The sequence below is a fragment of the Xiphophorus couchianus genome, chromosome 1 (genome assembly GCF_001444195.1).
Source record: "Xiphophorus couchianus chromosome 1, X_couchianus-1.0, whole genome shotgun sequence".
Classification (NCBI taxonomy): Eukaryota; Metazoa; Chordata; class Actinopteri; order Cyprinodontiformes; family Poeciliidae; genus Xiphophorus; species Xiphophorus couchianus.
The window spans coordinates 18,593,798-18,607,463 of NC_040228.1; the positions used below are offsets into that span (position 1 = coordinate 18,593,798).

The 13,666-nt window shown below is 36.9% G+C and overlaps 1 protein-coding gene across 1 annotated transcript in view; it reads left to right on the plus strand.

The window, feature by feature from the left end:
* Positions 1-13,666, plus strand: part of samd10b (sterile alpha motif domain containing 10b) — a 53,821-nt gene that overhangs the window by 34,936 nt on the left and 5,219 nt on the right. Inside the window, exons 3-4 of the mRNA XM_028022532.1 lie at positions 3,565-3,733; positions 10,919-11,059. Of these exons, the coding sequence (XP_027878333.1) occupies positions 3,565-3,733; positions 10,919-11,059 (310 nt within the window). The remainder of the gene's footprint in view (positions 1-3,564; positions 3,734-10,918; positions 11,060-13,666) is intronic.

Below are 13,666 nucleotides of genomic sequence, written 5' to 3' on the forward strand. Positions count from 1 at the left end.
TTGAATCGATTGTCAATCTCATGCAGGGTCTAACAGGCAGCCATCGGAAGAGGTGTGTTATTGGTCGCAAAGAATGAATTTAGCAGATTCCCCACGCTCTCTTGACTTCCAGCTAATCCCTAATTAACTACACATGAAGACACTGCAAACACACACGCGCACTCTCAAAATTACTAAGGGAGGACAAAGCTCACAGAAGTCAAGGTAATGCACAGAGCGAACAGACAAGAAGATGAAAAAGGAAGAAAAAAAAGATGTGGAGTGAGAGTGTCAGGCGGAGGAGCCTGAGATTTATGTGAAATGAGTGGAGGAGGATACGGGACATGATAGATCAAAAGGAGCAGTGAATGGCAAAAAATGCTGTTTCAGTACACAAACAGAATGATCAATTGGAAAGTACTGAGAAAGTCAGAGTTTGATATAGGGAAGGATGGGTTGAAATGCACAAAAAATACTCTGAAATACTGATATATAAACCTGCATATTTTTTATTCAGAATTTATCGGAGGGCTACAGGCTGATTCTTTTGAAATCAAAATAGTCTAGTCTCTAAAACAGCACAATGAGTTAAACATTTAGAATTATCTAACCATGTTTGTTTTCAACCTACATCAGTCAACTCCTACTTTGAAAGCTTGACACTTTCTCCTTTCTGGATTTCACTCGTAATTCTTTCAGTAATACTGTACCTTAAAAAAAAAGAAGCAGTTAGGCCTTTTCAACTATTTCACATTTTTGTCATGTTACAACTTCAAACGCCAGTGTAGTTTGGGGGAATTTTATGGAGTGGGGAGATCAGATGAAAGGCCCACGATGGAGGAAATGCAGAAATCCACAACTCAGGTGGGAGAATCTGTCAGCTGTGGGTGCTGAGAGATCCATATATGTGGCCTTTATGGAAGAGTGTCGAGAGGAAAGCTTTTGTAAAAAGAAATCCATAAGAAATCCTATTTATAGTTTCCCTCAAGCCATATAGAGGAAACAGTAAACACTTAGGGTAAGGTGCTTTAGTCAGAGAAGGAAATCAGACATCATAGTCGTCTATATATTTGTGTAAAAGTAATACTGCATTATCTTTATCTTTAGAATGAAAGTGGTGCTGGCAGCTTTATGCTTCATTACAGAGTTGATAGGAAGATAGATAGAGGGCGGTACGAGAAGTTCACTTTCAGCAGGACAGCAACACTTTAATTATTGTCTCAAGTTATTTAACACCTTATTACAACCAATCAGGAGCTTCGTTAGCTGTACAAAGCGTGCTTGAGATAAAATATCTCATATGGTCTGATGAAGTTTCATTGATTATTTCTGTACATAAGCTGTATTTTTTTTTATTGCATAATGTCTTGAGACATTTGCTATGGATTGGCATTATATAAATAAACTTAGTTAGAAAGTGTTACATTAATTAAACAGAATAAGAACCTGTCACATAAGAGTTTGTCTTTCTCCAGATAGATTCGTATTTTTTTGCAACTGCCAGCTTTTTTCCTTTTTCTTCCCAGTCCATATCCTCAACATTTTATAGACTGCCTCAGCAGATGCAGCCTCTGCCGTGCCCCTATCCTTTCTGTCTTTTTTCTATATGTAACAAATGAGGGACCTCCTCCAGCTGGACAGAAGTAGGTCTCAGGAGGAGCTGCGAGGTAGCAAAGGGTGAGCAGGGACTAGACGGATCTGGCCAGAGGAGATGCAGTCTGATGGATGGCCAACAAATGGAGCGAGAAGAGTGAGGGATGGAAAAAAGAGAGAGACAGAGGGATGATTGGGAACTATTATTCCATTTCCCTCTTGTCTGGCTTCTTGATGATGAAGGCCATTATTCACACTCAGAGCATAGCTAACTCTACAGCTCACAGCATTCCCTCCCTTTTTTGTCCTTTTTTATATGCGCTCACCTTTTCTGTCTGTTTCACTGAATGCCATTTGCTACATTTTCATTATATATGTACAAGCAGATCTAAAACAAATGTAAACCATTTGAAATTTGCTATGAAATTACTACACCTATGTACTATATTACCAAAGTATTTATTCGTCTGCCATTATGAACTTGAGTGGCACCTCATTCTTAATCCATACATATAATAGTAGGATTTTAGGTGACAGCTTGAATTTTTCTAGAATGCTGAGAGAATAAAACTGTTCCATATTGGGTTCAGTTATTTGGTTAATTTTAGTAATTTGCAATGTGAAAAGAATATAACTCTCTGGTTTCCTGTTGTACAAGCAATAATTATCCTCTGTTTATCTTATTTAATAATCCAGAGCAGAAACCAGTTCCACATCTTCTCAAACTCAATTCCAGCTAATGACTGGGCTCAGCTGTAAATTTTCTGAAGCTGACTTGCTCAGAAATATGTGTGTAATTGGAAAACAGGCACACTGGAGAGGGGAAATGTAGATGTTTTCAATTAAGTCCAATAAAGCAGATCACACTTGGTTGACCAGCCCTTAAGATTTGATAGCTTATTAAAAGAGAAGGTAATTGACGCTGCATATACAAATACACAGTGTTTACTGCATGAGAGCCAAATTGAGATGTGCAGCTTTTCTGCAAGCTGACCATTCTGTTCTCGATGAAAGTGTGTCTATGTTGCATTTGTGCATGACATTTCAGCATACTTAATCTCATTAAATGCAGTCAGCTATTGAGTGCAACATTTGGCAGCCGTTCAGTGCTTTTCCGTTGAAAATAAGCCAAAGTCTTTGTTTTAGAGTCAGCTCAGCCAGAACATAATTGAATGGATTAGCTATGAGAGTAAGTAACTTCTAATGAGAACTGAGGGGACAGGGTGATTGTTGTGTTTTCTGGTCTTATGAGCCGGTTGTCACTTTGTAATATCCATATTAATTTCCTTCAATTGACTCATGCAAAGGAAGGCCTGTGTTGGCTATAAGTCTGTGTAGGTTAGTGAACGGAAAACAAGAAATGCAAAAAGACAAATGAAAGTGAAACTATTAGACAAAAATCTTAGAAGAAACACCATGAGCAGTTTTTTTATACGGTGTTCCTCTTAATGAGGGGTTGTGAGGTGAACATAAGATGCTAATTCAAATTTAACTCAACATCTGTTTGCCTGTTTATGCCCACAAGGTTTCAAACCTTAATCTCACTAATGAATCAAGCTACACGTGAGCTAATTGTGTTGATTAAATTTGTTCTGTATAAAGCAAATTATACCAACTTTTTTAAGCAGATAAATCAGGAAAAACATTTTTGGTTTGGTAGAGTTAAGGAAAAATGTCAGTCAATATTACAATTTGTTGGGAATTAGATGATTGTTTTCCTATTACTATTTTCCTGTCTCTGGTTTATACTACTGGGAGTAGTTTTCTTTAAAATTGTGGTATTTGAATGCATCCCTTCATCTTATTTCAACATAATGTGACAATCCTGCAAGGTGAAATGAGCTACATCAGTTACTGCATGTGCAGTTTATCTGGGGATAAAAAGAAGTATTTCAGTCTTCATATCTCATATGAAGACTGAAATACAAACATATTCACTTGGTCATACCCATTACAAAGACTGATATAAAATACCTTTTTGTTCTGTTTCAGCTGCATCCAGGTGAAGCCTTCACCGTCTATCACACCAGTCCTACGCTGTCCTGTCTGTCCAAACCTGTGGTGCTGTGGACTCAGCAGGATGTCTGCAAGTGGCTGAAGAAGCACTGTCCTCACAACTACCTGACCTACGTAGAGGCCTTCTCCCATCACGCTATCACAGGTGCAACACACTGCAGACAGATGCAAGCACACCTTCTTTATAACGCATTAAATGACATTAAATAACTGTGATTGTACAGCTGTACAAAAAATGTACAGTACACAAAATATTATTGAATATCTGGTATTTTTCTTAGTATTGTATCAAGTTTGAAATTATAGTATCACGACAACCCTAGAAATGTTTCAAATTAGTGTAGCGCTTTTACCTTTGGGTATTTGTATTTCTATCAGAATATTGCTTCTGAATGTTCCTCAGAGTAAACTATCATAGAAGTTATTCCATGACCTTTAGAGTTTGTTTTTTTTAATACATAGTTTAGATGTATTTTTCTATTAAGGCACATCAAATGAATGCATTAAAATGCTAATAGGTGTCACATGGGTCTTTTCTTATCCTACAGCTTAAATTTTCAGCTTGAAGGGGATTTAAACTGAAAAATCTGCAACTGAGATTTAAAGTCTTCATTGTGAGGTGACTTAAAGGGTGAAGTCTATATTAGGTGAAGAAAGAAAAAGCTCCAGAAAGAAAACAGAGTAATAAGTGTGTATTTGTTACAAAATAAAATCCCTACAAAAGCACATGCAGGCACCTCTACATTTAAAAAACATACCACCAGCAGATCCAGATCCAAGACTTACACACATTTCTTTCAAACCTTAAGAGGCCAAATGGTATTTCATGGCTGCACAGAGAACAGATTGCTGAATGGTGCCGTAGGGTCATTCACCACTCAGACTACATTTGCATGTAGGCTTTTGAGGAGACACATGCTGTATGTACACATTTGCTTTAGGGTTAACAAGCTTGACAAAACTGCACTAACATGGATACAGTTTATAGAATTTGTAGAAAAAGAGACAAGGAAAGCAACTCAGCTCTCATGTGCTCTGTAATGCCAGCGACATATCATTTTACTTAATGTTATTATTATTATTATTTTCTTTTGCTAAATTGCCAAATGAGTTCTTGTTTTTGGAGTCATCATGACACAATTACACACAAAAAGTGTTCTACTTAAACCCGCATGGCTTTTGTGTAAGCTATTAGTAGCTCCGTGCTAGATTCTGTGTCTGTACCACATTAGACCACTGACCCATAAGTAAATGTATCTGTTTCAGTCTCTTTGTTAGGGCACGGTTACAGTGGAACAAGCTGCCTGAGGACAGTAATGGAGTTTGTTGTTTGTATTTACATTTGTGGTGTATATGTATTACGAGAAATCAAAAAAGTTAACTGGCTGTGTCTGCAGACCTTAGAAAATTACCTTTCAATACTCCTGCTGTCATTGTTTGTGAAGCCTTAGATTATCAGACTGTGTGTTATGTAATTTTAACTTGGTTCCACCAAACAGTACATAATGTTTATATTATATATTTATGTATTCTGCATTTACTTAATATATACAGGCTAATTATTCTGCCATTTAAAGTTTCCATCATCTACTAAACGGTATTAATGCATATATAAACTACCAAAATAGAGGACTACCACAATCTCCTTTTCTGCTTATCCTTTTCCTAAAGGCAGAGCAGGGAAATGCATATTAATAACCATGTGAATTGGGACAGAGACTACATGTTAGTTTTGCATTAAAAAACTAATTTGAGCCTGAAGCACCCGCCAGGGTGTTTATAGCTACCTCTGATAAAAAAAAATAAATAAAAAGAGTTCCAAAATAAATCTGTATTCAATAGCAGTGGCATAATCCTACTCTGAAAAATGTTAAAAAGTGCAACTGTTAATTTCAGTGCTCTGATTCAGCAGGGGGAAAAAACTAATTAAGAACTGATTTTTTGGGTGTGCAAAATCTATTGATACTTATGGCACAGGTGATTCTTATTAGAAGGTTTTATCTCATCACATGGGGATTTTTTCCCTGCTCTGAATAAGTTTACACATATTGGAATTTTCAACATTTTTCTGTGCGTGGAATTATTCTACTGCAATGAATTTATATTATTTTAATGTTTTTACATTTCTTTACCGAAACTTCCAATAACAGTGGAGGATATGGCAAGTTAGCATTTGAAACAATAACCCTTAAAACTTAGTATGCTATTTTTTTTTTTTAGCTACAAAATGGTCCTGCACACATAGTCAGTCCTTACGGGACTGACTTTAGATACCTGGATATTTTTGTTTTCTCTTTGGTGGTAGTTGGTTACTACTTCCTCAGCATGTCAATGTTCTGCAGAGGCCTGCTAATGAGGCATCATTCGATCCAGATGTGTTGAACCAAGGAGAGAACTCAGCTAAGACATGAGGAGTGACTTCTGAGGTGCTGCTGTTTTACTGTTATGACCTTTTATATGAGCTATACATCTCGTTACAACTTATAATAACAAATTTATGTGTTTTGCCTTAATGATTTTGTTTTAAGAAGATCCTTTTTTTCTGTTTTACTTTATTATTCAGTTATTATTTATTGTTGTATAATTTTATCATCTGTCTAACCAGGCACTGACTATGCCTTTGAATTTTTATATTGAAAATACTTCAGCCATGTCTCCTGTGAGCTCTGTAAGTACATAACTCACTGAAAACATGGCTGGAGTACTTCACTTTAAAAAGTACTTGAAACTTTTAAAGTTTTAGAAAATAATCATATTACATTTTTGAAACTGAAAAGGATTATTTTCTTATTGCTGCCTCAAAGCAAAATATAAAAAAAGAAGTGATTTACATATTTTTATGTATGTCCCCTGATTCAAGCTTACTGAAAATGTATCAAAAATGTATTATGCCCGTGTGTGGCATAATGGTACCTAAAGGTTGAAGTTTGGAGCATTGAACTGCTACATAATGTAATAATGACATATATTTGGTGTGTAAACTCTTTTTACTTGCTTAGTGGGTATGCATACATTTCTAAAAGGTTTTAGAAATATAATACTTAATGTTTGGCTTCGGGAGAAACAGGAGTTCTATACGTACAATTTAAAGTGCTTTTCCTCTTTTATGTAAGGAAGTCTCTACCTTTCCGTGTTTTGGATTGCTTGTCAGACCACTTTAAGAGTTATTATTGCCCTAGCCAAGGTAGAATTGCTTCTCATTTGCCCAAAGACACCATTAATATGCAATTTAGTTGGGAGCCAAATTGAGGGAAGCGATCTCCATTTTAAAAAAAAGCTTTTGTTTTTGTGTCTCTTTTCTCCCTTTGACGGCATACTTTCCCTATCTGCAGGCAATTATTAGGAGCTGCATTAAGTCTGTCTGAAGGGAATTGATTTGAGCTCCATTCATCTGCTTTGTCTCGTTTGTACACACTTATTCACAGCGCAAGGGCAGGGGGTATTCTGGGACATGCTGGTACCGCTGTTGGCAAGCTCTAGAAACGACAGGGCTTTTGAGAAGGCGAGGCAAATACGTTAATGAGTGTATATACACATAAACTAGTTCATTTCAGTTTGAAAAATACTAAACACACGCACAAAATAAAACGTGTCTTGTTTAGTACTCAAGAGTTTGTTTGCACATAAATTGGTTATTAGATACAAATTTTCTGACACAGTAAGAGAAGCAAATAATCATCCTCTGAACAGCATGAGCATACAAAGGCATAAACACACCATACAGCAGTTGTGAAAGCTGATAAGTGTCGCACTGCTTTTTCCTTTAAGGGAGGAGAGTTAAACTTCATCAGAGGTAACAATTGCTTTGTTTATAAGGCAGTTCCATATTCATGTCTTGTTGCATCCAAAGTTTATATAAAAATTGCTCTTTGAAATTATGTTTGTTGGTCTATTGAGTCCTTCATTTAAACTCAATGCAAATTTTTGACAGAAAAAGTGTATTCATACCTTCTGATTTTTTTTATATCCAATTTTGTCATTTTACAAAGAACCTTCAAGTATTTTCCTAACATTTTGTGTTAAACCAACAATAAGTAATACATGGCTGTGAAGTGGGAGAAGGATATAAAGTTTCCAAAGTTTTCACAGACAAGCTGAGCAGTATAGTGTGGGGTACATTTGTATTCTTCCTCCCTGAGTCAAATCTTTGTAGAACCACTTGGTGCTGCAATTGGACTTTGACTGGACTGTTCTAACACACATATATACCTTGATTTAAACCATTCTTTTGCAATTTTGACTGTATGTTTAGGGTTGTTCTGCTGGAAAGTGAACTAAATTTTTGCAGCATCCAACAGATTTTGTGCAAGGACTGTCCTGTATTTAGCTAGACAGAATGCAGACAGAATTGCATGCTTAAGTTTTCAGATTTTTTGAACTATTTTTTCATGACATCCAACTTTATTGGTTTATTCCAACCCCCCCCCCGGCCCCCATTGGAATAGATAGCCTGAGTTTGATTTGTGACAGTGGCACAGCATTGCTCAGAGATCTCTGCTAATGTACAGTAATAAAAGAAAGGATTTATTTACTTGAAGAATGACACAGTTCTCTGCAAAAACAAATAATGTACTTGTCCTGAACAATCAAAAATCTAACAAGCTTTTTGTCCAAGGCATCATTTTTTATCAGTTCCAAAAGGATGAGGCTTCCTTTGTTTATTGTGCTTGGGTTTTTTAGTCAGTTGTTAGGGGGTTTAGGAATGCTGTGTATTTCTTTATACATAGTGTAAAAGAACTGCATCCAGTGGGACTATTAGGGGATCCAGACAAACCCAAACCATCAAACCCTCAAAGCTGTTTTGCGCTGTGATGCCAATCTCATAAAATATGACTTCTGTTTCTCTGTTAAGAAAATATACCCGTATTTCATAGACTGGGAGATCAAAGGAAGCTGAAAGCTGCCTTTTAATTTTGGTTTTCTGGACTATCTCTGTTTTATCCCACTTCTGTCTCCACTGCTTCTGCATTCAGACCACATGCAAACTTACTGACTGCACAAGGAGGGTAAAATTGCACTAATAAATAGAGCTTATTAGGAGTTAGAGATGAAAGTTCATACTTTTCTAAATAAGAGATTAAATAAAATAGCAGAAGAAGAACTAGACCAGTGAAGCAGAGGATGTGCAGATATTTAAACGGGGGAAATTGGAATGAATAGAATGATAAGGACAGGGAGCCACATGAGTAATGAGTCCAATTATGTTTTGGATGTCGTACAGAGCTGCTGCAGGTATGATGGATTCCTCCTCTTGCTGCGCAACTGAAGGACACACTGTAGCTCTTGTTACCACAGCAGTATCTGTTCCTTTTTTGAACCTCCATGCAAATAAGCTTTCGTACCGTTCCCATCTACAGAACGCCTGGTTTTAAATTTTGTTTACACTGGGTAATGATATGTTAAATGTTTGTGTCTTGAGGGTTAATTGCCACACACTGTAATAAAATCCCACCACAAAAAAAAATCTAGCTATTCATTAACAGTTTACCCCTGCTAAACAGATAATGAATCACCAGATCCTTTATGTAAATTATGCAGCAAGTCTACAAGCTTAAACATAAATTTCTTTGCAGGGGATTGTAAATGTCAGATATGTGTTTGTTTCCTTTAAACAACCATGTGCAGACCTCAAAACATACAGTTCTATATTTTCACAAGTTTTCTGTGTAATTTATGCCTTATCTCTCTTTTAGACCTGCAGTTTTGCAATACTCAATAGGGAAGTGAAGATGTTTAATCCTCACTGATGCAGTTTTGTGTTGTTAAGTACTGTAGGTTGACATTGAATTGCCATGACCTGCAGACAGATGGTACACATACACTCAATATAAGGATGATTGCCATATTATTATTTTAGCTTGTAAACACTAACTCTCTCCCTGGTAATTGGTAAGTAAGTTAAATTGATTGCTTCATTGGCATGGGTCTGGCTTTAATTCGTTGTTGAAAAATTTTCCATAGAGGTTAGGTCAGACCTAGCCTGGCCATTGCCTTCCTGTGCAATTTCGCTCAAGTAAAATCTTTCTTCCAGAACAGTCTGGGCTTCCCCCTCTCAATCCCGTTGGTAGATCTTTTACCAGGCCAATCAGCAACCAGCAGGAGAAGTTGCGAATGATGACATTGATTTTCTGTGCTGCTTTAGAATTGTCGTCTGCCTGTAGCTTTCTCAATGGCAGTGGAGGAAGTGAACAAAGTCATTAAGTGCGTATTGGCCACGCTTCCAAATGTTAACATTATTATCTAACTCTTTGAAGACTTTGAATTAATGAGTTACAGCAACATGTAATTTCCCTTCGGGATCAATAAAGTATTTTTGAATTTTGAATTTGAATTTTTGAACATTAACAGGCGTCTCGTTTGGATCAGCATTTCTCTTTTCGCAGTGAAGGATGGTTGTTTACCGCGCAGGTAATTTCTGGTAAGCTTCATAACATTGAAAGGGCGCATAATATATGTCACGGACAAAAGTTAGCAACTGGCTAAAATGTAAAACCTCAACACAGTTCATGCCTGCAGGAAGCAATTGTTTCTCAAAAGCTGAGAGCCCAGACCCACGGTATGAAACTAATAGCTTAAGACAAGGGGCTGGTTTTTACCAGGCTAGGATAATCTTATCCTTCTTTTTCTAATTTAGATCCAGGTTTGGCCTGGCTTTGAGTTTATTGTCCTTTTGGAACATTTAAGTATTTTCAAATTATGCCTGGCCTAAAGGTATGGATTAAGATATTTGGCCACAAAACAATAGTAATGTTTGAAGCTCTCAATGTGAGGCTTTCATGCCTAGAAAAAACTGTTTTAAGTACCAAACATGGTGGAGATAGCTGTCATGCCGAGGGTTTGTTTGACTACTGGTGGTAGTGATGCTTTGCACAAAGTAGATAGAGCAAGGAAGATGAAGGATCATCTTGAAATTCTTCAGCTTCATCAAAAACAAATGACAACATAACTGGAAACATGTTTAACACTCTGCAAATTAAGGGAAATTTATGCTGCTACTTATTGGGTGTATGTGAATATTTTAGTCTATTTGAATAACTGGTATTGATGTATGTATTGATGTATGGATTAGAAAAATCTGCAAGAAATTGCAGATTTGTGTACCAAGTATCCTTTTTTTTAAAGAAATGATTGAAGTCTCATGTTTCAGACTTCAATTACATAATTAAAAATCAAAGATTATTATGACATTCATGCTGGAATTGGGGGTATGCACAACTCTGAAGAGCATTGTTAATTTATTGAGAATCCACACTGACACTCAGTGTTAAATAAAAGGTATATCAGAAAGTCAAGGACAACTCTTAACTAATTCCTAACCTCCTGCTGGCAGGTCGGGCGTTGCTCCGCCTCAACGGGGAGAAGCTGGAGCGGATGGGAATCGTCCAGGACTCCCTGAGGCAGGAGGTCCTCCAGCAAGTCCTTCAGCTCCAGGTCAGAGAGGAGGTCCGCAACTTGCAGCTCCTTAGCAGAAGTAAGTGACTGCGTAACACTGTGTTCTGGTTCCTGTGCTTTGTTTCAGTGGGAGAGGGAACAATAAAGTCAGACAAATTGGTTTGAGATTTGTCAAAGTGGGAGGAGGCAGTGTGGGACCATGCATCCCTGCTGCGACATGCGTGGAGCCGGACAAACAAGCGCAGTTGTTTGTGGATTTTACTGGTGGGGGTTTCAGGAATTACTGCATTGCATCTCAGCAAGAGCTTCATTGACCGCTTTTACTACCCAGCCACAGGGAAACAAGCCCAGACAAACTCTGATTTCCTGAAATTTCTTCTTGTATAATGTTTCTTCTAAATAACATTTGTGTCCTTTAGGTTGTGCAGATTGAATCAGGGTCTTTTATACATATTTATTGATGAGAACAACGCTGGGTTTGTATTCAGGTTCAGGTTTTCCATTAGGTATGATACATTGTAAATCCCTGACCTAAATTGAGCAATAGAAGCGTTTTTGCTGAATACATGCTTAGAATCAGAAGAGGGCAGCAGAATTTAGGATTGCAATAAGCTTCTGGATTTTGTATTTCTGAAGCTTGTTTTAATTTGTTACAGGGTTGTTTTGGTGCATGCTGAGTAAGACAGCTTTTTTTTACTGCAAACATGTCTAAAATAAATGCGGTAAATTATCCACCCTGTGCTTAGTTTAGGTGTGCCGCTTCTAAAATCATATTGCAAGGTTTTTTGCTATTACCATTTCATTATGGGCTGATACTGTAAACAGCTAATCAAGTAAAAAAAGTGGTGTCGGCTCAAAGGCATGCTCACACTTTCACTTCTTAAGCTGCTGATGCTGTTACAATTTGGTTCTGCATATCAACCACAGGCTGCTTTACAGTAACTTTTAAATCCACACACTGAAGACTTTTGTTAAATTGAGTTACTTAGTTATTGACTGAGTTTGCTCTTTTCTATTAAAGTTGGTTTCAAGTAAATTTTCACATCCACGTCCAGAATTGGACTAATATTAATAGTTTGTGGGGATAAGATGAGTCATCATGGCTGACTTATTCAGTTTTTAAGAAAACCAGCCGAAATGGAACAGTTTAGAGGGGTTTTTTTTAAAGTAATTGTCAGTGATGCATGAGCTAGGTATTGTAGCATATTTTTTCTTTTTTTAAAAGTTATGTTTTTGTTTATGTTTTGTTCAGTAACTGCATTAAAACTTGGAACTCCCAATTTTTTTCTATAAATGAATCTGCTAAGAACATAGTGCTATGACGCTCTTAATAATTAAGTAGGAAGCAAAAATTCACTAGGCACAGTGCAAACTGATCATTCATGACTTAGCTTATTTACACATTGTAGAGATATTGCAGGTGCTTTACACTTATAGATACTTTTCTCTCCAACTTCTTAAACTAACTTTCTACAAAAAAAGTCAGTCACACCTTTCTATCTACTTTAAGTGAGTTGGTGTGCACATGCTTCCTAATGGCACAATTCACAGTATAAGGAGTGCTTTTGATGACCTTCAAATCACCCAAGCATGTTAGACAGAATTAAACTCAAAGATGCGAAACAACTAATAGGTAAGGGGATAGTATTAAATTGCTGTTAGACACCTCCGTTAATTGGGCAGTGCCAATGTAATTTCTCAGTTCATGAGGCTTTAACTCGGAGCTACAAGGGCAGGCTAATTAGGGGACCTCATATAAAGCTTGGTTTTCACAAGTTTGGAGAAAAATGAGAGGTTACAAAGGTGTGGGACAATCTGGGAAGCTGTGGGGTGGGGTCATGAGACAAGAAGTGAATCGTGCTGGATGTGAAGGTTGAATGAGGTCAAAGCTTTAAACTTTTTATTTTTTTGAAATAACAGTTTTACAAAGTAATTATGTTTTCTAATCCACCCAAGTTATAAAATACTTGCTCATTAAATATAACTTTGTTTTCCCTCACTCGTGCTGATGGGGCAGAAGCTGCTCAGGGTAATGCCCAAAGGAACTTTGCCTGGTTGCGGTAGCGTTTCTGTTTCAAAGGCAACCCCACTTTTTCATCAGCTCACTAATTTTATCTAGATTCAAAAATTAAAACTAACATAGATCATACATTATGCAATGTGTTATATTTTAAAAAATTGGAAAACTAATTCCCCTTCCTCTTTACACCTATTGCCTGCTTTGTGTTGGTCTATCTATCACATAAACAGCCACTAGAATACAGCGCAGTTACCATTTATTTACAAAACTGTAAATGTTTAAAGAGAATAATTTCTGAAATAAAAAATATTTGAAGATAAACTCTTTGCCAGTTTCTCTCCTTATAAGAAATTGATGTGATCAGTTCTGTTTTTTTCCCTTGAATTATCTGAGCTGAATAATGCTGTTAACATAAAAATAATTATAAAATTTCAAACTAGGTTAGGACTAGGCTGAGAAAATTTGAAATGCTGTGGGTATGACTGTGTTACGTGGACGAGAGAACGAAGACGAGCCAGCTGGCTGTTCTGTGCTGAATAGTGTGGAGAGGCCTGGTCATGGTTAAATGGAACGATAAGAGCATGAAACAAGAAAGAAAGATGGTGTATTCAGACGGCAGCTCACACATATAGGCGTTGCACTCGCACAGCTCTGCACACAACTGCA